The sequence below is a fragment of the Mauremys reevesii genome, linkage group 6, assembly GCF_016161935.1.
Source record: "Mauremys reevesii isolate NIE-2019 linkage group 6, ASM1616193v1, whole genome shotgun sequence".
NCBI classification, from domain to species: Eukaryota; Metazoa; Chordata; order Testudines; family Geoemydidae; genus Mauremys; species Mauremys reevesii.
In genome coordinates this window covers 45,153,984-45,180,132 of record NC_052628.1, presented here as the reverse complement: position 1 = coordinate 45,180,132, position 26,149 = coordinate 45,153,984, and the positions used below count along the sequence as shown (strand labels likewise).

At 44.8% G+C, this 26,149-nt stretch overlaps 1 protein-coding gene across 1 annotated transcript in view; it reads right to left on the bottom strand.

The window, feature by feature from the left end:
* ANKRD31 (ankyrin repeat domain 31) overlaps positions 1-26,111 on the bottom strand; it is a 135,131-nt gene extending 109,020 nt beyond the window's left edge. The window contains exons 1-6 of the mRNA XM_039544026.1: positions 18,340-26,111; positions 17,636-17,907; positions 16,754-16,830; positions 13,862-13,950; positions 12,623-12,669; positions 4,189-4,271 (exon numbers count right to left, since the gene is read on the bottom strand). Coding sequence (XP_039399960.1) covers positions 4,189-4,271; positions 12,623-12,669; positions 13,862-13,950; positions 16,754-16,830; positions 17,636-17,739 — 400 coding nt within the window. The 5' untranslated portion in view covers positions 17,740-17,907; positions 18,340-26,111. The remainder of the gene's footprint in view (positions 1-4,188; positions 4,272-12,622; positions 12,670-13,861; positions 13,951-16,753; positions 16,831-17,635; positions 17,908-18,339) is intronic.
* Between the last annotated feature and the right edge of the window lie 38 nt (positions 26,112-26,149).

Below are 26,149 nucleotides of genomic sequence, written 5' to 3'. Positions count from 1 at the left end.
CTCTATCTCCTTCAGTGACCCTCCTCAGGGTGATCTCGCTCGGAGACTCCTGCATCTAATTAGGGGAATTACTGTAATGTTATGCTTGGTCCAAAGTATTTTTAAAAAATCTCCAGACAGATGGCGTAGCAGAGACTCAGCACGCTGCTGCGTGACAAGCGTAACGGAAAGCCAAAGAATCAAATGGACGCTCATGGAGGGAGGGGGGACTGAAGACGCAAGGTATCCCACAGTTCCTGCTGTCTCCGAAAAGCATTTGCATTCTTGGCTGAGCTCCAAATGCTTCTAGGGTCAAGCACAGTGTCCGCGGTGGGTCAGGGCATAGCTCGGCAATTTACGCCCCCCGCCTCCCAGAAATGAAAGGGAAAACAATCCTCTGTTGACTCTTTTACATGTCACCCTATCTTTACTGAATGCTGCAGATAGATGTGATGCTGCAGCACTCAAACACCAATATCCTTCCCCCCCCCCCGCCATGGGTGGCTGACGGTACAGTATGGCTGATATCCATCGTCATCATCAGCCTATTGGCACATGGGGCAGTGCAAAAGGACTGGTAACCATGCCGACTAGCATCAGTGAGGTCGATCAAGGGCGCCTGCTCCTAATTTTTCCTGGTAGATGGTGCAGTATGGCTGGTAACCGTCCTCATCATAGCAACAGGGGGCTGAGCTCCATCAGCCCCCACCCTTCATGTGTAAAGAAAAGATTCAATTGCCCCTGGACTAGCAGAGGGATGCTGGGCTCCTCTCCTCCACACTCCTTAATGTCCTGTCTGGACTATCATAGCAGCTGGAGGCTGCCTTCCACTCATTTCTCACTAACAAGTCACTGTGTCTTATTCTTGCATTCTTTATTACTTCATCACACAAGTGGGGGGACAATGCTATGGTAGCCCAGAAAGGCTGGGGGAAGAACGGAATGAACAGGTGGGGTTGTTGCAGGAGCACCCCCTGTGAATAGCATACAGCTCATAATTTATGCAGGATCTGACACAGAGCAGCTGTGCTCTCTGGTTCTCTGATACAGTGGTTATCTAGTACACTTGCCCATATTCTAGGCAGGACTGATTCTATTTTTAGATACCAAAAAGGAGGGATTGACTCAGGGAGTCATTCCCAATTTTGGCTTTTGCGCCCCTGGCTGATCTCAGCCAGGGGTACTTATGACAGCAGCAAATGGTGCAGTGCAAAAGGACTGGTAACCATGATCATCTTATTACCAATTTATGGTATGGTAGATGGTATAGTATGGCTGGTAACCATCTCTGCTGTCATGCAAAAGCAAAAGCATGCTGCTGTGTAGCGCTGCTGGACCGTCTCTGTCAGCGGAATCTAGTACACATACGGTGACAGGCACAAAAGGCAAAATAGGCTCCATGGTTGCCACGCTGTGGCGTCTGCCAGGGCAATCCAGGGAAAACGGGCTCGAAATGATTGTCTGCCATTGCTTTCCCAGAGGAAGGGATGACTGACGACATTTACCCAGAACCACCCGCGAAAATGGTTTTTGCCCCATCAGGCACTGGGATCTCAACCCAGAATTCACAGAGACAGACTAGACTGTGTTCATTGTTCGAAAAAATGTATCTTTGCAAGGAATTCACTCCCTTTTTCCCATCACACAGCTTCGACTGTCTCCAGACCTGCCACAGCATCCCCCTCACAGAGGCTGGCAAAGATTAGGCGGCGAAAGAAAAAGACACGGGACGAGATGTTCGCTGAACTTATGGGCTGCTCCCGAGATGAGGCGGACCAGCAGAGCCAGTGGAGGGAGACCCTCTCTCTGTACCAGCGCTCACACAGCGAACGGGAGGAGAGGTGGCGTGAGGAAGACAAGCAGGCGACTCAAACACTGCTTGGACTAACACTCCGGCACCTTGTGCATGTTCTGCAGGACCGCAGGCAGGAGGACAGAGCCCCCCTGCAGTGTATCTGCAACCGCCCTCCCCTGCCACAAAGTCCCATACCCGCCTCACCCAAAATAACCAGAAGGAGGGGCGCCAGGGGCCGTGAAAACTGTCCACTGCACCCCAGCAGAGTGCTGAAGTACCCAAAAGCTCTCATACCCTAAATTTTGAGAAGTCCTTTCCTTCCCGCCTCACCCAAGCCCCCATCCCAGTTTCATCCCCTAACTGTCTAGTTGATAATAAAAAATACTTTTCTGTTAATTACTGTTTCCGTCATGTTCTTTTAGAGGCGACTGTGTTTGAAGGGGGGGGAAGGGAGTTGGTAATTGGACAGGACAATCACCTTTACCAGGGTACAGACACGGGGGCAGGATCACACACAGTGTGCAGTCAGTAGGCACCCTGGTCGGTATGGGAGCTAGTTTGCAGGTTCTGTGTGGGTGAGAGGGTACGTGACTTTGTAGCGGGGGAGGGGGGTTACAGATCTCATGCAACGGTCCCTGTCCTGGACCACAGAGCCACACAGCAGAGGAATCTGTATCCGTCCTCCCCCGCCAAAAGGCCACATAGCCCCCGCACACAGAGTCCCAAAAAGGAGGGATGGCAGGCTCCGTTGAAACAACCAGTCCGGCACTGCAGACCGCTCTGGGAGCAGGAGCCTGTCATTCCTCGAGTTTAGAGGCGGTCTTTACATCACCGCACACCCTACCCAGCACAGTCCGCGTCCCAGTTTCAACCCTTTAATGCAAAGTCATCAATAAAGAAACCTTTGTAAAGTTACAGTGGAACATGTATTTTATTTTTAAATGTGTGTTGGAAGTGGGGGAAGCGGGGTGGACGGGGTATGTAACTGCAGATGCTAGTCAACAGTAACTTGGTAAAGAAACAGGGGAAGGTTCAGTTTCTATGTAAAGAAACTGAACAGTCACAGGTCACGCTGCTCGCTGGTACTTGAAGAATTCCTTGTCGCTGTGCAAGGCGCCTGCATAGGGCTTCACGAGCCAGGGCATTAGCGGGTAGGCTGGGTCCCCGATGATCACTATAGGCATCTGCACATCCCCAAGAGTTATTTTGTGGTCCGGGAAGAAACTACCTTCCTGCAGGCATCTAAACAGACCAGAGTTCCTGAAAACACGCGCGTCATGAACTTTGCCTGGCCACCCGACATTGATGTTGGTAAAACGTCCCCCATGGTCCACCAGTGCTCGCAGCACCATTGAAAAGTAGCCCGATTTCTCAGCAGCTGACTGTGGAAGAGGTGGACGATAAGGTGCGAGGAGTTGACAATGGCCATAACTGCAGCGGGATCCGTGCTCGCAGTGCTGTGGCGCCTGCGCTGTCACTGAGCAGAAAAGTGCACGAACAGATTGCCCGCAGGCGCTTTCAGGGAGGGAGGGAGGGCGTGATTGACGGTTCAATGATGACAGTTACCCAAAACCACCCTCGACACATTTTTCCCCCAGCATGCATTGGGGGAAAATCCCAGAATTCCAATGGGCAGCGGGGAGTGCGGGAACTGTGGGATAGCTTCCCACAGTGCACCGCTTCCAAAGTCGACGCTGGCCCCGTTACTGTGGACTCACACAGTCGAATTAGTGTATTTAGTGTGGATTCACAAATTCGACTTCATAACGTCGATTCCACAAATTCGACTTAAGTTGATTCGAAATAGTCTTGTAGTGTAGACATACCCTTAGTTTCGTCCTGGCCTTAGAGAATATGCCAATAGGAAAAATACATGAAAATCCTTCAAATACACAGGAAGAAAGTAAGAACTACCATCACTGAACTCCTAAAGTGACCCAGATGGGTCCTGGTGCCATTATCCCAACCCTGCTACTGACCTTCCCCACCCTCCTTTCCTAACTTCCCCACTAGGATGCTCATGGACAGCCATCCATTTCTCACTCACCCCTGCTCCACACCACAGTTACTGGGTTACAAAGCTACAACCATTTGCTGTGGGGGAGTGGCAGCACTTAGGACACCAAGGCTTAGGTATTTCAGTGCCAACTGGCAGGAAAACAGTCAGCTGGTGGGGTTAGGCAACAGCTGAGCAGTGGATTTAAAAATACCATGGGCATGTAAATGGTGGATTTAGGCATTTAATTCTTCTTTAGGTACCTAAGTACTTTTAAAAATCTGCCCCTCTGGTCTCAAAGGTCACATATCTATATCCTAAATAAATCTATATGTATACTCATTTGCAGTTTCTCAGTTGTTTCTCCCAAATTTAGAGTGACTGTATTATAGGTTGTTTTTTACAATATAAAACATACCTACAGAGTAATTTTGCTCTCTACCTACTGAGGCATTTAGTGGAAGACCAGGCTGAGAAATCTTTGTAGTAAATACTGTACCCCTAAAAAGAAATAAATATAATGTTAAAAGTCTGCCATTCAAGAAGCAATGCACAAAAATACTTTGCCCGTTCTCATGGGCTACGCCTTCCCTGGGGCAGCTGCCGCCGACCTGCTGCCGGACACCTGGGCCACAGTGGCCCTGCTCCTTTCCCAAGGCCCCCACCGTCTGTTGCTGCCTGCCTGCTGCTGCTCACCGCGTCTCTACTCCTTGGGGGCGGGGGAGTGAGGAGGGAACACGATGAGTCAGTGGTGGGCAGGAGGCTCTGGCGGGGGAGTGAGGCAGCTTGCTTGGCCATGCACTAGGGCTTGCCAGCCATGGGAGGGGAGGCTGGCCAGCCATGGGGGGCAGGGGATGCTGTCCAGGGCTGGAGGACGGCCCGGTGTGATTGGGGCCGGTCTGGCGGGGGGGTGGGGGCAGCAGCGTGGCGTGGGCAGGCCATGAGGCTCCTCTTGTTATGGGGGGGTTGGGGGCTCCGGCGTGCAGGTGGGTGCAGCCTCTGGCAGAAGAGTCACAGACAGCAGGCTAGCCTCCCCAAAGAGGGGCTTCACCCACCACCCATGCACGTTCTGGTACTCTGGACAACATTTTCAGCCTTGTCTTAACCAGGCCTCTGCAGTGGTTAAGACAATTAATGTAATTTTTCCGTGCAATTATTTGTGGAAGCACTTTAGGTCTTTTAGAGGCATGAATTCCCAACTCACAAGTGTAATCAGTAACACTCTTCTCAATTACCTAAATTGGGCTGGCTATTATCCTCAAATTGCCACAACAGCCACACTCTGGCTTGCAGCAGCCTTGGCTACTAGCTGCAGGGTGGCCCCAACATACTCCCCACCCTGAATTTTCCCTCAAAACATATATTCTGCACCGTCCAGTTCAGATATTAGAGGCCCATTGCCCCTGTAAAGGGTCAACAGACAACAGTTTGCTACTTTAATTGGAGTTACCAACCTATTCAGTGTAAACACAGCACTGGATTAGTTTTGATTAAAAAATAACACAAGTTTGTTTAGCTATAAGGAGAGATTTTAAGTGAGTACAAGTACAAGGTATTAAAGTCAGAAATGGTTACAAGAGAAATAAAGATAAAATGCTTTCTAGTAGATAAAACTTAACAAACTAGACTTGGATCAGGAAAATCCTTACCACATATCCCAAGCAACCTTGCTGACCAAATTCTCAGGTCAGAACCCCTCCCAAAGTCCAAAGGCTGGTTCCTGTCTTCTTAGGTGAGAGAGAGAGAGAGAGAGAGAGAGAATCTGGGGTGCTTTTGCCCCTTGCTTTTATAGTCGAGGCAATCTTTGAAATGCATTTTCCTGAGGATTATCCCTAGATAAAGTTCCTTCCCGTTGTGAGGACAGAGATATGGAATTTCATGATGAAAGAGATTCCACGCTGTTGCTTGCTAAATTGCAGAACGATCTGTTCCTGTCCCTGGCTCATTGCCAAAGAATGACCACTTGGACAGGTGATTGCCAATCAACTTTCAGGACACCTGACTATCGGCATTAGCTTGTCCTTTGTCTTTGAGGAACAGGTTTACCCCCTTCCCAAACTTATCTGGTAAACACATTTAGGTCATAATTTCAGCTTATGTTCATAACTTTACATATAATGTTGCTACACAGATTTCACCATGATATTACTGATCAGTGAGTTATTAGTTTTCAAACAATACCTCACAAGGCATATTTTACACAAAGATTATTACAGTAGTGTGTAGGGCAGAGGTCCCTAAACTGTGGGGTGTGCCCCCCCCAAGGTTAACATAGAGGAACATTCAGGGCCAGGCGGTGGGCAGGGCCAGCCCCCACGGGGGCAGGGAAGAAGCACCCCCCAGCCCCTAGTCGCGGCCCTGGCTCCCAGCCCCACCTGACTCCCATCCCCAGCCTCGGTGCGGTTCTGCACCCAGCTAGGAGCCTGGCTGCGGCTCTGCTCCTGGCCCCGCCCCCAGCCTTGGCTCCAGCACCAGCACCACCCCCAGCTGTGGCCCCAGCCTCATCCCTTTTACCCCTGTCTGTGTCCCCCACCGCAGAGCTGCGGCCTCATTCCTGGCCTTGGGGGGGGCAGAGAGGCATGAACAGAGGGAAGGGGGCGCAACTCTCAAAAGTTTGGGGACCACTGCTGTAGGGTGTGAATATAGGGGTGCATTCAGTCACAATGTGCAATACCAATGTGACCAAATCATTGAGTCCTCTTCATGAAGCAGGCAGGCAGGTTGTAGCCCAACCAGATGCAGGATTTTTGTGACCAGGAGCTTCACCAGTGGAGAACTTCCAGAGCTGGAAAAACATATGATCTGCTTACACTATGTTGACCTGCTAGTTACTTTAAGCCTGATTGTTCCATGAGGTATCCTACACAGGTGCCCATACTGGTTTTGCCACATCACAGAAAACAAGTAATGCTGGAAGAGAAATTTGTTTTTCTGTGTTGTGGCAGCCACCAATATGGATTACTAACTCTGACCTGCAGACCGCACCCGAGGGAAAGAGTAACTACAGAGATGTTAAAATAGGCCTGGCTAAAATGACAGTAGGGAAGAAACTGGGAAAGCAAGGGAGGAAGATGTGTCAGAGCCTGCTGGAGTCTGGAAGAGAACTTCCAGAGAACTTACTGACCAAATTCAGCTTCAACTGAAGTCATCCACTGAGGCCACACCACGCTCAGCGAAGGGCATGGCTGATGCCAACAACATGGCCACCACTCGAGTACAGTAGCTCAAAGCCTGTCTGAGCAGAAGAGATCTGCAAGGAAGGAGGAGTGCAGATAGAAGGTCTGAACCTGCAGGAAAGGATATACAGTATCTACGCCCTTTAGTGAGGTTCTTTGAACAGGATGAACAGGGACTTGGATTTGCAGACCTATTCAGTTCAGGCAAATCAGACTAAGTTTGGCAGACATGCAGGGAGTGCCACCAGACTTCAAGTCTGACTTTTGGGTGTGGGTAGAAGTTGGGGAGAGGGATCTCCTAGCTAAGGTTGGGCCATTTGCAGGAGAAAACTGGAGCATGTTTGGAGAACTATTTTCACTTTGTGTAAAATGAGGCATGGATACTACAAGTCACATCTGGGTGTTCCCTGAATCACCAGGCTGTGGAGACCAACACTAGAAAGGCCACTTTCTATGCCAGGAGACAAAGTTGAACGTTGAGGATGGGTTCAAATGTTACGCAACAGAAGTCATTTAGCATCAGGTTTGGGCTCCAAAGAGAACAAACTTAACAGGAGGCCTAAGGTAAGAAACTACTCTAAGGCCTGGTCTACACTAGCCTGTTAGTTCAGAATTAGCCGAGTTATTTTGAAAAAAAAAAAAAAAAAAGATTCTGTCCACATGACCAAACAGTTTTTTTCTATTTAAAGGGCTCTTTAATTCGATTTCTGTACTCCACCTCGGCAAGTGGAGTAGCGCTTAAATAGAGATCGCAATCCTGGGTTAAAGGTATTGTGGGCGCAATTCGACGTTATTGGCCGCCGGGAGCTATCCTAGGATGCTCCCTTGTGACCGTTCTGGTCAACACACTCAACTCCAATGCACTAGCCAGGTGGGCAGGAAAAGCCCTGGGAACTTTTGAATTTCATTTCCTGTTTGGTCACCAGCAGCACAGCTGACCATCAGCACAGTCCACCATCACAGGCGACCATGCAGAGACCACCATCACAGGAGATCACGCAGTCCCGGATTCACAGATGAGCCACAGCATGGTCCGAACAGGAGGTATTGGATCTCATCGCATGTTGGGGAGTCGCGTCTGTTATGGCAGAACTACGTTCCAAAAAAAGGAAGGCAAATACCTACACTAAAGTCTCCAGGGCCATGACGGAAAGAGGCTACTCCAGGGACACAGAGCAGTGTCGTACAAAAAATCAAGGAGCTCAGGCAAGCGTACCAAAAAGCCAGGGAGGCAAACAGGCACTCTGGGTCACAACCCTATACATTCCACTTTTACCGTGAGCTCCATGCAATTGGGGGGTGATGCCACCACTACCCCACCACTGTCCGTGGACACCTGCAAAGTGGGAGTTGCACGGAGCAAGGAGAATGAGGAGGACAATGCACAGGCGGCAAGTGGGGAATCCATTTTCCTCCCAGCCAGGAACTAATCTTAATGTTGGATCCAACAGCCTCCCCTCACTCCCAAGCCAGGCTCCTGTTCCATGACCCTGGAGAAGGTACTTCTGGTGAGTGAGAGCCTGATCGGAGCCACGAGGTGAGGGGTGGGGGACGAACCCAGCCGTGCTGGGTCATTCACGTTTAGAGTAAATGGATCATCCCTGCTCTGAGCCTGATCAGAGCCACGCGGTGGGGAGTGGGTGGTTGTGTGTAGTGATCATCCCAGAGAGTCCACAGGCCCTCCTTTTATATGGCAAACCCACCAGGCATTGCTTGCTGTGGGAAAGGGGGCCCAGCAGTTTGAAAGCATTGAAATGAATGTAGAAGAAGCAGAACCCCACATGCCCCTAGTGGCTGCCTGCAAGATGAATTCTGTTGCCCGGCCATGTGTGATGGCTTACTCATACCAAAGTGCCCCCTTTGTTCTCTGCAATGTATTTTTTAAAATACTACCCTCCCTTTTTCTCCTCCCACAGGTGCAAATGTTTCAACACGGCCTCTATCTACTCCGTCCCAGAGGCTGGTCCAGATTAGAAGGCGGAAAAACAAACTCGAGAGGACATGTTCGCCGAGCTCATGCAATCCTCCCGCACTGAATGCATGGAGGCAAACAATTGCGGAGTCCCATAAAGCATTATAGGAACACAAAGAGAGGAGGGAGGCGCGCGATGAGAGCAGGCAGGACGCTATGGTCAAGCTCATGGGGGGGGCAAACTGACATGCTTCGCTGTATGGTGGATCGAATGCGGGAAAGACAGCAAGACCGCAGACTTCCGCTGAAGCCCCTGTATAATCAAACTCCCTCCTCCCCAAGTTCCATAGCCTCCTCACCCAGATGCCCAAGAACACGAGGGGGAGGCTACAAAAACCCACACTCTCAATCCCAGAGGATCACCCAAGCACCAGAAAGCTGGCATATGCAAACTTTTGATTTGGTTTCCGGACTTGTCCTTCCCTCCTCCTCCACCCCCCCAACCCAGTCTACTTTCTAATTGCTCTCAATGCATTGTGCATCAAATAATAAAGAACAGTTTTTAAACAATTTTGACTTTATTTCCTTTCATATATATATAGGGTGCGGGTAACTTCAAGAGAAACAAACAACTGTCACACCGTACCCTGGCCAGTCATGAAACTGGCTTTCAAAGCTTCTCTGATGCGCAGCGTGCCCTGCTGTGCTCTTCTAATCGCCCTGTTGTCTGGCTGTACAAAATTGGCAGCCAGGCAAGTTGCCTCAATCTCCTACCCCGCCAAAAAAGTCTCCCCCTTACTCTCACAGATATTGTGGAGCACACAACAAGCAGCAGGAATATTGGTTGTGCTGAGATCTAACTGAGTCAGTAAACTGCGCCAGCGCCCTTTCAAACATCCCAAAGCACATTCCACCACCATTCTGCACTTGCTCAGCCTATAACTGAACTGCTCCTTACTACTGTCCAGGGTGCCTATGTACTGCTTCATGAGCCCTGGCATTAAGGGATAGGCTGGGTCCCTGAGGATAACTATAGGCATTTCGTCAAGTATCGGAGAGGTAGCCGTGTTAGTCTGGTTCTGTAAAAGCAGCAAAGAATCCTGTGGCACCTTATAGACTAACAGACGTTTTGCAGCATGAGCTTTCGTGGGTGAATACCCACTTCGTTGGATGCATCCTTGCATCCGACGAAGTGGGTATTCACCCACACTTCGTCGGATGCATCCTTGCATCTGACAAAATGGGTATTCACCCACGAAAGCTCATGCTGCAAAACGTCTGTTAGTCTATAAGGTGCCACAGGATTCTTTGCTGCTTTTATAGGCATTTCAACATCCCCAACAGTAATTTTCTGGTCTGGGAAGTAAGTCTCTTCCTGCAGCTGTTCAAACAGACCAGAGTTCCTGAAGATGCAAGCGTCATGCACCTTTCCCAGCCATCCCACGTTGATGTCGGCAAAACATCCCTTGTGATCCACCAGTGCTTGCAGCACCATTAAAAAGTACTCCTTGTGGTTTATGTAGTGGCCGCCATGGTGTGCCAGGGCCAAGATGGGGATATGCGTTCCGTCTATCACCCCGACGCAGTTAGGGAACCCCAGCGGATTAAAGCTATCCACAGTGGTCTGCACATTTCCCAAAGTCACTACCCTTGATAGCAGCTGCTCAATGATTGCGTTGGCTACTTGTAGCACAGCAGCCCCTACAGTAGATCTGCCCATTCCAAACTGATTCCCGACTGACCGGTAGCTGTCGGGTGTTGCAAGCTTCCACAGTGCTATGGCCACTTGCTTCTCAATGGTGAGGGCTGCTCTCATTTTGGCATCTTTGCTCTTCAGGGCAGGGGACAGCAAGTCACAAAGTTCCATGAAAGTGGCTCTACGCATACGAAAGTTTCGCAGCCACCGGGAATCATCCCAGACCTGCAACACTATGCGGTCCCACCAGTCTGTGCTCGTTTCCCGGGCCCAGAATCAGCATTCCATGGCATGAACCTGGCCCAATGCCACCAGGATCTCCCAATCGCCACATGCCGTACATCTGGGAACGTCTGTGTCCATGTAGCCCAGGACAGCTTCCGCCGCTTTCTCCAGATTGTCTGTGCAGCTCTGTTCACGATGGCCGAGAAACAGCAGGGAATTGTTGCCTTCTGTAGCTTACACGGAAGCCCAGGACCGACAACACGGAAAAAGCGGTGGAAGCTGTGTGGCTCTGTTCATGATGGCCGAGAAACGGAGGGAAATGGTTAGATGAAAGAGTAGATAGAAAGAGGAGAGGACATTCCAAGTGGATTCAATATACCAGAAGACAGGCGGTGCACACCCAGGAAAACCCGCAAGAATGTTTTTGCCCCATCATGCACTGGGAGTTTAACCCACAATTCCAATGGGTGGCAGAGATTGTGGGAACCGTGGGATAGCTACCACAGTGCAACGCTCCGCCATTTGATGCTAGCCTCAGTACTGTGGACGCACTCCACGGAATTCATGTGCTTTAGTGGGGACACATAACATCGAATGTATGAACTCGATTCTTGAAATTCGAATAAAATAACTTCGAATTAATTTTGTACTGTAGACGTACCCTAAGGAACTTGGTTGGGAGCTCATTAAAAACCTTCCATGGAACTCCTAAGGGTGCTGCTAAAGGATGAGGCCCAAACCATAAAAGATGAAGGCCCTTTCTCAAGCCCATCTAGATGAACTCTGCTAATCTGGCATTAGCAGATTTTCTGGTTTAGGTCCCAGGGAAGAGGAAAAGAAATACAAGATTCTGTAGTAAGAGGAGGAAGCATCCTTCAGGGCATAAGCTTGCAGGAATCATGAACGAGCTTTTTCTGCCATGTATATACCACCGACAATTGGATAGGTGCATTACTGAGTTGGTGAAGCATCAAGTACTGGTTACTGATAGCGACAGGATACTCGATTAAAGGGACAAATGGCATGAAGCAGTATGGGAAATATAAAAAGATGTACTTGCTGTTGTTTACAAAGCAAGTTTAAAAAAAACCCAACCATTATCTCATGGTACTTACAAACTGATTTCCATAATCATAAATTCATAGTATTGAAACACCTATTAGATCAATGATACTCAAACTGAGGCTCGCAAGCCACAAGTGGCTCTTTAACATGTCTCCTGTGGTTCTATGTAGCACATGATATTAAAACACTGTGTGATTTATTTATTAACCAATCAAAGTTATTGACAAATCAAAATGTTTTTCCTACGTTATTAACCAACTGTAGTTGATAAAATAATACTTGGTCAGTCATTTTGCTGTGAGAATTATATAACTAAATATTTCCCCAGTCATACTGTTTAAATTAGTACATAGTACTATAGTAAATGAAACAATGAATTCACACTACCATGGCTTTTTCGGGTAATGTTGATCGCTAATTTGGTTCCTGAACCACTGAGTATCACTGTATTAGATCATCCAGCCTCTTTTCTTCCCAACACAGATTATTCCCTACCGGATTTTAGGATTTTGTGTTGTCTAGTGTTAATTGCTCCAACGGATGGTGCTTCCACAAGTTATTCCCTGGCATAGGTCATTCTATGGTTTCATAAATCTCAGTGTCAGGATGTTTTTTCTGACAACTTAAATTTTCCTTTATTTTTTTTCCAGTTACACAACTGCTTATTAGCAACCAGTAAAACTATTTTATAATTCAAGGCTGGAAAAAATATCCCATCCAAATGAGGCTACAAGGGAAATTTTTTGCTGGGAATTTGTCCAGCGCATATTATACTCACTGTAGCAGAGACTGAGATTGTTCAGTTTCACTCATCTTATGAGCCAGCTGGGAGAAAAAAGTGTTTGAACAACTTGGTGAATATAATCTACTCAGTGATTTAATTTTTCAGACTTATTATACACCTAGCTTCTTCCTATTATCAGTGGTTTTGGAAGACCTAAATACAGCAGTTAGCAGTGAGACTCCAAATTCTGCTAGACCAGATTATTATGTAAAATATTGCTATGGCATATGGGCAACTTACTTAATCCAAGTCATGGAAGACAAAATACAGTCAGAATGAAAATATACCTCATATAATTAAATTGTATACCCTTAAGCTTGAGCTTTTTTATTTGTGAAATGACCAAAGAACAAATTAAATATATTCCTCACCTCAAATTCACCCTCTTTAGTTGAGTCCTAGAAGCAAATACTCTCCTGTCCCCAATTATTTCTAATCACTCTTTCTTCCCTCTGGTAACAATAACCACATCTTCCAAATAAAGAGGATAGGCTGTTACTCCAGAAATGGCTGAAGTAATAGCATCAATCACAACAACTACTAGTAACCCAAATTGTCCCCTAAACTAAGACGTTCTCTACACTGGAAAGTATTTTTAACCTAAAATGTGAATTTAAATTAATATAGTTATGCCTATATAACACACACTCCTCTCCCCTCCAGTGTGGACCCTCTTATCTAGAATAAGAGTTCCTTCTTCTGGTTTAGTTTATGTCTCTTGGGAAGGGTTTAAGCTAAACTAAAAATAAGTCATTCTTATATCAGAATAAGAGCGTTCACACAGGGGATTACATTGATGTAACTACACCAGTATAACTGGAAATATTTTCCCAGTTATGTAAGTCTAAAGAAACTCCTATACAAGACAGGAATCTCCATCACATCAGTCTAGAGTTTCCTCATACTCATTCTGTCAGCCTGTCATCTGCAGGTGGAAAAAACTGGTTGCCAATTTGAACATACAGTAATTTTACAGGCTAATTACAGCCCTGCTCCTGAAACTGTAGCAAGGTCCACCCCCCATGAAACTCCAGAGGAGACTCTTCTGTGCATTCCTGGGGTGAATATATACTGCAGATTTGGTGCTCCTCCTTCCATAAAATCCTTTTCAGTGACATACACTCTGGCTCTTTCCACATACAGAAGCGGGAGGGGCACAGTCAGGCACAGTGACTCTAATAATTATTCATTGCAGTATGTGAGTAGCTGAGGAGCTGTAATTTCTATACATACCGGATTTATCTGGTTCTTTTGCTTCATATTTTTTAGATTATCACGGAATTTACAGACAAGCTGAATCTCTGGGGAGAGGTTTTCTAAAACTAAACACAAAAATAGGTAGTTAAAGCCACTTTTGTTGCACTACTGTTATACAGAGGAATTTCTGCAAATTCCAACTGCCTGAAAAAATAATTTGACAAATCACACCTTCACACTGGTCACTTCTATCAGTCTAGATTCTAAAACCACAATATGGCAGATGCAAGAACTGAAAAGAAAACAATTTAGGGAAAAATTATTAATTCTTTTGCAGACAGTATTTTGGAAACATGGGCTACAAATCAGACAGTGTGATTCATTTCTGACAAGAGGTTTTTTTCTAACAACTGGAATTTTAGTCAGTGTCCTCATGCACATAACAAACTTTAGTATTCATCTTTACACATTAATTATCAAACTGAGATGGGACTATTAAAATTACTGACTGATCATACTGAGAAAAAACTCAGCTCTAGAGTAATATAGAATGCATCTCTGTTGAATTTGACTCCTTATACTGCAAAAATCACAACACTGGTATCCAAATTATTTTGTTGATTATTTTATCAACTTCGATTGACTATAGTGCATATTTTCTTGTCATTAAATTGATGTGATAAAAATTAGCACAAATAACAACATGCTAACTACAATGGGCTGAACAGAAACGCCATCAATGTAAATATGCAATCACATTTACAGGGACAACAAAAAACACACAGACAAATCCCCACTCCTACAAACCAAAATCTTAACAATGAGCCAAACAGAAGCTCTGTACTCTGAAGCTCTAATTCCAGTGGATGACCAGAAGGAGCAAGTTCTTTCAGGTGAGGATCCTCTCTGCTGACAAAACTCTATCACCAGACCACAGAGAATTCAGCTCCAGTAACTGACACCAAGAAAATCCTAGCCATTTAGAAAGACTCCCATTGCTTTCAAAGGGGTTTGGAATCAGACCCCTACCTACTATGAGTAGATATAAGGTGAGAGGTGATCTCTCAAGGGGGCAGATTTCAAACCATGCAGAGTCTTAAAAATAGACAAAAATACCATGAATTGGACCCAGAAACAAATAAGAAGCTAGAATAGAGTTCTGCACACTAGTATTTTGTGTTCGGAACAGCTCAAACACTTGCAAGGTAGGCAGGAGAATTCTGCTTTGCCAGTCAAGTTTTCACTGCCATGCATATGGGATCACTATGTTACTTAAAAGTGATTAAGTGAGGCTGAATTATGGAAGGCAACCCAGACAGGTAAGAACATAAGAAAGGCCGTACCGGGTCAGACCAAAGGTCCATCTAGCCCAGTATCTGTCTACCGACAGTGGCCAATGCCAGGTGCCCCTGAGGGAGTGAACCTAACAAGCAATGATCAAGTGATCTCTCTCCTGCCATCCATCTCCATCCTTTGACGAACAGAGGCTAGGGACACCATTCTTACCCATCCTGGCTAATAGCCATTTATGGACTTAGCCACCATGAATTTATCCAGTCCCCTTTTAAACATTGTTATAGTCCTAGCCTTCACAACCTCCTCAGGTAAGGAGTTCCACAAGTTGACTGTGCGCTGTGTGAAGAAGAACTTCCTTTTATTTGTTTTCATCCTGCTGCCTATTAATTTCATTTGGTGACCCCTAGTTCTTGTATTATGGGAATAAGTAAATAACTTTTCCTTATCCACTTTCTCAACATCACTCATGATTTTATATACCTCTATCATATCCCCCCTTAGTCTTCTCTTTTCCAAACTGAAGAGTCCTAGCCTCCTTAATCTTTCCTCATATGGGACCCTCTCTAAACCCCTAATCATTTTAGTTGCTCTTTTCTGAACCTTTTCTAGTGCTAGAATATCTTTTTTGAGGTGAGGAGACCACATCTGTACACAGTATTCGAGATGTGGGCATACCATGGATTTATATAAGGGCAATAATATATTCTCAGTCTTATTCTCTATCCCCTTTTTAATGATTCCTAACATCCTGGTTGCTTTTTTGACCGCCTCTGCACACTGCGTGGACATCTTCAGAGAACTATCCACGATAACTCCAAGATCTTTTTCCTGACTCGTTGTAGCTAAATTAGCCCCCATCATGTTGTATGTATAGTTGGGGTTATTTTTTCCAATGTGCATTACTTTACATTTATCCACATTAAATTTCATTTGCCATTTTGTTGCCCAATCACTTAGTTTTGTGAGATCTTTTTGAAGTTCTTCACAATCTGCTTTGGTCTTAACTATCTTGAGTAGTTTAGTATCATCTGCAAACTTTGCCACCTCACTGTTTACCCCTTTCTCCAGATCATTTATGAATAAATTGAATAGGATTGGTCCCAGGACTGACCCTTGGGGAACACCACTAGTTACCCCTCTCCATTCTGAGAATTTACCATTAATTCCTACCCTTTGTTCCCTGTCCTTTAACCAGTTCTCAATCCATGAAAGGACCTTTCCTTTTATCCCATGATAAAAGGGTCCCAGTGAAAATTTTATGCCACACCATCAAATACTTGTTTATGTCCCTTAATTTGAGGAGCTATCGTAGAAAGCCTTTAGAGTTAACAAAAAATAAATTCATACCCCTGCTCTTCTTAAACTAGGTACCCTTAGTAACAACATACTGGCAGAATGAAGGAAAATGAGCACTAACAAATGTATGTTTTAAATGTATATATTTAAAATATATTGAAAATTTGGCCTGAAAGATTAACTAACTGTTATTCAGATTTTATTAGAGATGCAAAATTATTTTGCTTAAAAATACTATACAAAACTGTTTAGCCTAAAAATTAAGAAAGAGTCAAAGAAATAAAGTCTCAGGGAAAACAACATACATTGTCTACTGAAAAAAGAACAATTTCTTACCTCCATTTACTCTTCTTATTTCGGCAGCAAAGATGGTTTCAGTTGTTAGAGATACTTCTTTATTAACAAAAGATAACCTTTAAAAAAAATTAAAAATAAATCTAACTCCATTCCTTCCCTATATTATAACTTATTAAATACCACTGTAATTATGTGAGAGCATTTTTAAGGTAAACACTATTTTTCAGAAGTTTAGAAACTGCTTGTAAAAATCTGCATCAAGCTGCAAATTGGCATAGAAGGACATGAGTCATTAATACATCTCTGTTTTTACAAATTTCCAAACATTTTCAGTCAACATTTCTTAGGAGATACACAGTAAGGGCAATGTTGTTCTGCGGATTTAATTTCTCAGTAACCAAAGTATCAGTTTGAATGAGAACATCAAGAGAGTTCTGAAATTAAAAAACAAAATAAATGTCCACATTTGCAGTATTTTTATTTTACCAATGCTTTTATCATTGATTTTATTTTCTTTGGGATGTATTCTGATACCTTTATCCCATTGAGCAATACATTGTTTCTCAGGTAGTCCCATAAAAATCAATGGGCCTATTTCTAGAGTAAGCTACTATTCCATATAAGGGTTCCGGAATACCCTATGGAGATTTTTTCCCCTCACACTTTAACCTGTCACAGAAAGTCTTAAAAATAGGTATTTATCAAAGAATCTAGGAAGGCTATTCTAGAGCCATTTTAGTCAGGTTTATATTTGGTAGATTCCAGTCTCATAGGACTGTTCTTTGTGCTTTTTGTTTTTGTTTTCAAAGGTGACAGTCCTACATGGCACAGATGCAGCATTCAACTCATCACATATGTCCCAGAAATGTATTAACACTCATTTTTAAGTCACACTTGCTCCTGTACATATATATTTATCACCTCTTCATGTGCAGCTCCTCTTCGTCTAGGTCACTCTCAATTACTGAGCCCTCCACTATTGTCTCATCACTGTCACTGTCAGAAATGTCACCTCCCTTCTTCATGGCTCCTTCTCCACTCCTCAGCCTCCTAGGGACAGCTCCTCCAGGCAGCCACTCCCCCCGCCCAGCTCCTCCTACTCCTGAGGCACTGAATTATAAGCAGGAGCAAGCAGAGGGTGCTGCAATGCCTTCTGGGAACTGTAGTCCTCAATGGAGCCTTGTTGTGATCATCTGAACAACAAATTTACCCTAATTGTGAGCATAACTGTAAGGAGTGAGTGAAAGTTCATAAAAATGTCACAATAACCCATAATAAACAAACACTGATGGGAAAAGGTGCAAGAGAGAGAGAAGGGGAGGGAGGGAGAGAGAGCCTGAATTAGTCCAAACAAGAAGGCCTACTAATATAATTCAAGGACTATGTTACGATCAGGCCTGATTAATATGAAGTGTGTGCCACAGTACATCAATGAATCAAAATTGGTGTGTCAGAAATTAGGTCTAACTGACGAACAATATAGTGAGGGGACAGGCTATTATGCTCATCACTCCCTTTGGAGGTCCTTAAAAGAAAAGACTCTTGAGGGGAAAAAACAAAGAAGCAGGTGTCTCCCAACAATTTCTGACTGAAAGACAAGCGAACAGGAAAGGGATGAGACTTACCATCCTGGCTGCCACCCCCATCATCTTCTTGGATCCACCATGAAACCATTGAGCCTTTGCCAGCCTGATAAACAGAATCAGACTTTAACAACAGCTCCATCCCATACCAACTAACTTCTTCTCTGTTCCCCAAAAAGGATAGTGATCACCATCGAAGAGACTATCAAACAAGGGTTTTTTTCCTTCTAGACTTTCTCCAGCTAGAGGGAATGGGAACAAGAGGTACTGGTAAAATGAAAGCCTTACTTAATATTCTATATTTCAAATGCTTAAGTGTATCTTTAATAAAAGGTGAAAAAGATTTTTAATGGTGTGTTCACCATGGTAATAAGCAGGCTGAGCTCATTGTATACTAAACCCCAAACCTGGTATAAGACTGTTTAATGTTGGATATGACAGGGTCATGTTAACACTTTTGACTCTTTGGGCCCATTTATTCCATCTAAATTAATACAACAACCTGAGGCATATGAAGCTGACAAGAACTACAAATGGCAGACTCTGAGGGACAGGGCATTAAAGGAACTGCTGAAAGTGGCAGGAAACACTGGGCTTGTCTTCACTGGCTGAGAATTCTAATTGGTGGGAAGTGCCTCACTGAGGTCTATCAGTTAGGCACCAAATTCCCTTTTGTGGATCTGCCCCCCAAGCCCTTCTTCTTTACTCTGCATTTCTTTCCTCCTGGCTATATTAGGCAGCTCCCTAGACAGCCTGCTGTCTTCTGTGAGTCTTTCTTAAAAGACTAACTCTCCCCCTACAATGCATGGTGAGCCTGGGCACTTAACTGAGGGCTGTGAATTCCACTGGGAGGCAGGGATTGGGCATTGCATTGCAACACTGAGCATTGAAACACTTTGTGACACTAAGCATCTTTGTACACACACCCTACAAACTATTTCAATAATGTTTGTACAAGATATGCCTTAGGTGGAATAATTTGAAAATGAATAACTCAGTAGCCAATAATATCATGGTGAAATGTATGTAGCAATATAATATGTAAAGTTATGAAATCCCCCTGTATAATGTTATTGGCACATGTTCAAAAGCATTACAGCTCTGCCTATTCTAAACAAAGGCCTGTTTAGTAGTAGTAAACAGGGTTCCCGAGATAGCAGGGAACGGAGATGTCAGAAAACAGAACAATATGCAATTCAGCAAATACACATGGGGCAAGAAAGATCATGGGGCCTCCTTCACCAACAGACTCCATGTCACCATCTTCATTGCTTGATTTACCTTTACTCTGAAGGGTAACCCTCAGAAGAATCCCCTTCAGTGGTTTACTGGATTATAAAGGAAAGGGGCAGAGAACCCCTAGTTCTCTCTCTTTCACCTAAGACAACAAAGGCACCAGCACCTTAGGGCCTCTGAGAGAGATCCTGACCAAGAAAAGAGTCAGTAACCATCTTGCTGGAAGACTGTGGGTGATAAAGGCCATCTTAAACAAAGCTTTGAACCAAAACTTGCTAGGTTAAGTTTCAGATGCTTGTTTTCACTTGTATTTGCTTGTGACAACTTCTAACTTTGGCTCTTACAGAATGTGCTTAAAATTCTATCTTCTTTTGTTAATAAACTTTTTTACCTTTAAAATAAAACATTTCAGTTCTGTGTTTAAACTGAACTGCTTAATAACTCCAGTTAAAGTAACAAACTGTTGAATACTGACTCCTTACAAGGCAACAGGTCTTAATATCTGAACAGTCCAAGAGAAGACTGGACAGTGCAGAATACATGTGTTGAGAAAATTCAGGACTGGGAGTGTTTGGGAGGGGTTACCCTGCAAAGCACTAACCAAGGCTCGTGGAAGTCACAATGTGACTAATGTGTTGCTGATAGGCTGCTGGGGTCAAAGTTGCTAGACCAGGGCTGCAGCTATACATAGACATGCTGGGTGTGACGTGCATGCTGTCAGGCTGCTTGTGAGTGGCCCAGGTCAGGAACTGCTGCATTGGTGCCAAGCAGGCATTGTTAATACTAGTTTACGAATGTTTGTGAACACAGAGTCAGTGGAGGATATTAGGAATTGGGAGGTGTGTGTATAACAGTGTACTTCCTCCCTCAATGGTAGCAGCATTTCGGAATTTAAAGAAGTGTTAAAAAGTAAGTCCACTGCTAGGCCCTTCTTTGGTGTACAGTTACAGCGCTTCAGAAGCACTGGTCCAGCCTCTTCTGTGGGTAACAAGGGGAGGAGAGGTTAAAGCACATCTGCATTGGAGGGATGCTCCTGCTCCTGAATCTAGGTTCACTTTACGTTGGCCCAAATTTTACCCCATTCAGATAGAATTACGTAGTAGAACTTTTTGTAAAGGAGACTTACCAGATGGTCCTTCACATTTCTAGGCAGTCCAAACCTCCCATGCCCTCCACTGAACGGACCATTCCCCAGCGGGCATTATTTGGTCCTCAGTCAAGTCCAGGGCTAACTGCATGAGCTGCCACTACTTAAGCCAAAGAGCCACAGCTCTGCAGCTGTGGTTATAACAACAGAAAGGATCATAAATTGTGGCAGGTAACTATAAAATAGAAATTAGAGGGCTAAGAGACAATTTGAAAAGCAAATAGCTGAAGACGTAAAAACACACAATAAGAAACTCTTTAAATATATCAGAAACAGAAAAGCACCTGATAGTAACAGGGGACAGTGTGTGTGTCTGTTTCTGATAGACTACCAAGAAGTAAAGGGAAGAAGTGATGACGATAAGGAAGCTAAATGATTCCTTGGCTAAAGATACTGGGGACATAAGAGTCCTATCCCCATCCTTTTCAGATAATAAAGATTAAATGCTGTCAGAAATTGAGGTGTGAAAAGAGAAGATAAGTTAAAGAGTACCAGGAATGGATGCAAGTGTTCTGAAAGAACTTAAGTATGAAGTGAAATTACTATTAGCTGCTCTGTCAGAGGTTAACAAATGTCATGCCTATCTTTACAAATATATCTAGAGGTGATTGTAGGAATAATAGACAAGTGAGCCTTACTTCATTTGGTTGAAATTATAATTAGAAATATTATAAAACACGGACATGAATATGATATGGAAGGAACAAACCAGCACAGCTTCTCTAAGGAAAAATACTATTTTTCTAATCTATTAGAATTCTTTGAGCCTGTCAACAAATCAGCAAATAGATTATTGGACAGTTTTTATATAATTTGATATAATTTGACAGTTTTTAACACTCTCTCATAAGACACTATTAACAAAATTAACTTTTCACATAGAAGCAAAGTACTGTCATGAATCAGAAACTGTTGAGAAGATAGAAAACAAAGACAAGGAATGGTCCATTTTAAGTATGGCAAAAGTTTAACAGTAGGGGAGCCTCAAGGTCCTATCCATGGGCTGGTGCTTAATGTATTTATTTATGACATGGAAGAGAAGTTGACCCATAAAATGGTAAAATTTAGATAAATAAAGACTAAAGACAGAAGAATGTTAGTGGGGCCTAGAAGAGCCAGGTGAATGGACAACATGATGGAAGATTAAATTAATCGCTGACAAGGCAAGGTAATGCACTGGGAGGAATAATCTGAACTACTAATACACATTGCTGTATTCTAAAGTAACTGTAACCCCTCAGGAAAAAGTTATGCTTATCAGTGACAATACAATGAAAACCTTTTTTTTCCAATGTACAGCAGAGGACAACAACAACAACGGCAAACAATATTAGACTGCATAAGAAATGAGATATATAATGATATATTTTCAGGGTTATTTTCTAAATCATTGGTATGCCGTCACCCAGCTGATCATCTTATCTCAAAACATCTCTGTCGTCATCACTCCCATAACTGCATTGGTCATTGGGGCACCATCACTGATGAGCAATCAACCAACTGTCTCCACCCCTGACGATTGTGTGTCAGTGCTTGAGTCTCCACGAAGTCCATTCCTATCCACTCTTATGTGGTCAATCCATCTCTTCTTCTGTCTGCCTCTTCTCAGTGATATGTGAGCTGATCCCATCATGTTTGTCATCAGCTTGGTTTTCTCTGCACTGATTTCCATGCCATATTTTGTGGAGGTTTCATTCAACTGTTTCACAAGGCAAGTTCATCTTTGCTGCCTGCCAGGCCATCAATGTCATCAGTGAATCGAAGATTTGAGATTTTTGCCCCCACAATGCTGACTGTGCAGATGTGATCTTCTAGGGCATCAGTCATTATGCGCTCCAAGTAGATGCTGAACAGTGTGGACAAAAGAAGGCAGCCTTGCCAGACTCCAACAATGGTGCGAAACCACTCTCCTATTGTGCCATTGATGAGACCTGCACTGCTGGCCTTGGCATACAGTTGTTTAATAGTAAGAATAAGCTTACAACCAACACTGTACTTCTTCATGGCTGCCCAGAGAGCTTTGTACCATACTCTGTCAAACACCTTCTTGAAGTCAACAAAGACGTGGTAGATGTCCTGCTGGTGATGTAAGTACTTCTCACATAGAACACGAAGGTTGAAAATCTGCTCTGTGGTACTTCTTCCACCACAAAAGCCAGCCTGTTCTTCAGTGATGATATTCTCTGCTTGTGGCTTCAAATCTGTTCAATATGACTTTCAACATCACTTTGCTATGATGGCTAATTAAGCTCATGGTCCGGTAATTTTGACACAACTGCAGGTTGCCTTTCTTTGGCAGACTGATGATTAGTGATTGTGTCCACATGGAGGGCCACTCACTGGTCTGCCAGATGTTGCAGATCTTGGTGAGTACATCTATTACCATTTCTCCTCGGAATTTCATCAATTTGGCTGGGATGTTGTCAATACCTGTAGCCTTTCCATTCTTGAGTGATTTCACAGCTGTGTCCACTTCTTCATGCAGTATTGGAAAGTCATCCTTCTCTGTTGAATCTAGGCTAAGACACTAGGATCTCCATTTGTCTGGTGGTTGTATAGCTCAGAGCAGTAGTCTGTCCACCTATTGATGATGTCCCTTTCTTATGTAAGGCTGTTCCCTTCTTTTTCCTGAATTGCGTTAGCTTTGGTCCCTCTTTTCTTCGTCAGATCTTTTACAACCTGGAAGGCTTGTTTGCTATTTTTATTACTGATACTCTTCAATTTTAGAAAATTGTTTTTCAATCCATATCTCCTTGGACACCTTCATTCCTTTCTTGATCTTTCTGCCAATCGCTCTGATTTATCAGCTCCCTCCGTACTGTTCTTGTCTCTCTTAATTTCTCTTCTAATGTCACACATTTGTAGTACTTCATTTGTGACCCATGGTTTTGTCTTTTTACGATGTTTCCCCATCTCTCCCCTGTAGGTCCGGGGACAGAATAGGCTCACTGCTCCTCCTGCATGTCGTAAGAGGCAACTAAAAGGAGGCTGCCTGGAGATGGATGGGCTCTGCCAGGTTAGACATTTGCCCAAGACGCACCATATGATGAGCAAGTCAACGATTTCCATACTGGATTGATCGCAGCCCGGGTTAATAATGACGGTGCCATCCGTCTCCCACCAGGGCAGGTGCAACAAGTATACTACTGGTGTAACCCCAACAAAGAGGATCTGTGGAAGAGATAACATCACCATAGACACATGGAATGTAAGGACATTGAGACAAATAGGGAGGTTCAAAGAACTCACGTACAAAATGGAACAATACACCTGGCACCTCCTAGGACTCTCTGAGGTCAGATGGAAGAACTTTGGAAAGGTACTAAAGGACGTCCATGTACTCTATTACAATGGAGAGGACAAACATGTCAATGGCGTAGGATTTCTTGTGCATAAAGATATCAAGAATTCAGTATTAGGATGCCGCCCAATGTCCAGCAGGCTTATTTCCATCTGTTTAAAGGCAGTACCATTTAATATCACAGTGGTACAAGTCTACACCCCTACAACAGACTATGACAAGCAAATTCAAGATTTTTACAATCAGCTCCAAGACATCATCGATAAGGTATACAAGAAAGATCTCCTGATTGTACAAGGAGATTGGAATGCTAAAGTGGGTACTAAAGCACAGACAGATAGGCCACAATAATCTTGCCATTCTGTAATGCGGTAGCCAATGAGAGAGGATTGAGACTTTTGGAGTTTGTCAGCTATAACAATCTGGTTCTTGAAAACACATTAGGAGCACATAAAGCATCTAGATGATCAATATGGCATGCACCTAATGGTCTATGTCACACCCAAATCGACTACATCATGGTGCAAAACCAATTTAGTTCTGAGATTAACAGAGCTAAAACAAGAAGCTTCTTGGTGCTGATATTGAAAGTGATCACCACCTTGTGATGCTAAATTTTCAGCTGCGGCTAAGGAAAAGCATGCCAAAGTTCACCAGAAGTTTGACTTAGAAAGACTCAGAGACCAAAATATTGCAGAGCAACTCCAAGCAATGATCAGCGGAAAATTTGCCCTGCTGCTTGCGCTAGAGGAAGATGTAGAAACAATGACCAACAATTTCAACACTGTAATGAACGAGGCAGCAATGGACATCCTTAGGAAACGTATCTCAAAACACATGTAACAAAAACAGAAGTGGGGTTCAGAGATGGGTGATTTCTATCTGAGAAGAGGCTGAAAACAATAGGACTGTTTAATTCATGGAGGAGAAAAATCCAAAAAGACATGACAGAAGTATACAAGAAAAAGAATGGGAAAGATCAGGTTTATCTGACATTCCTGTTTGCCTTCTTAGTGCAAGATCATGAAAGGCAACAAATGTAAAACTGATAAAATACTTTTTATACAACACAGTTAACCTGTTCAATTGATTGCCATAAGATATCATAGAGGGCAAGATTTTAGTACTATGCTAAAAGAGATAAGACAGTTATATGGGTATTGGGAACATCCACAGTTACATCTGATAGGATTTTCAAAAAACATTTATTACATACTTCAAGGCATACACCAAACACTGTTAGGGCCAGACAAAACCTTTTCTTTAGAGAGATTATTCCATAATTGTCCATTATGGGGTTTCTTGCATCTTGCCCTTAACCACCTAGCAGCCGATGCTATCAGGGGCAGCACACTGTACTGGACGGACCACTGGGGTCATCCAGAACGGCAAGATTTAAGCTCCTGCCTCAAAGGGGGTAAGCAAAGTTGGAACAAGCCAGAGGCAGCAGAAGACACAGACCAGCCATGTTGTAACTGACTGCGCAGCCCAGCCCGAGTAGCCTGCACTGGCTCCCCTGGGGGAGAGCAGCGCGGAGAGCGCACAGCTCAGTGGAGGAATCGGGCATTAGCTCGAGCAGCAGACGCCCGCTATGCCAGGCCAAGCCTGATGCTCGAGGGGCGCGGGACCGCGAGGCGACTGGCAGGAGCCCGCGAAGCAGAACCCCATGGGCAGGTCACCTCGGACCGGCGGCCTGAGGGGCCCTGCGGGAGTTTGCCCCGACAGCCCGTTACACGCCGTGAGGAGGCCAGGCCAGGCCAGACCGCTCCGGCAGAGCTCGGGCGGCACCACGCTCCCAGCACGGCGGCGCTGCTCAGCCTGGCACGGGGCAGCGGTGCCCGGGCAGGTGCGCGCGGGGGCCGTTATTCAGGCCGGGGGAAGCGGGACCCCGGTGGGAAGGAAGGGGCCAGGCGCCCCGCTCTTCCCGCAGCACGGTAGAAGCTCTACCGGTCTGGACAGCCAGCCAGTCGCAGTCGCTCACTAGATGGCCATATGCAAATAAACCTCAGTCTGCCGACCAATGAGAAAGTACTTCAGGGGCAGCACAACGGCCCATTGGCCGTCGGCCCGTGGTGAGATGGCGCGTTCTCCCCTCCTGATCCGTCTCGCGCTGTGCGGCTTCCCTGGCTGGTTACTAAGGCAACGGGCGAGTGACGCGTCGTGTTGAG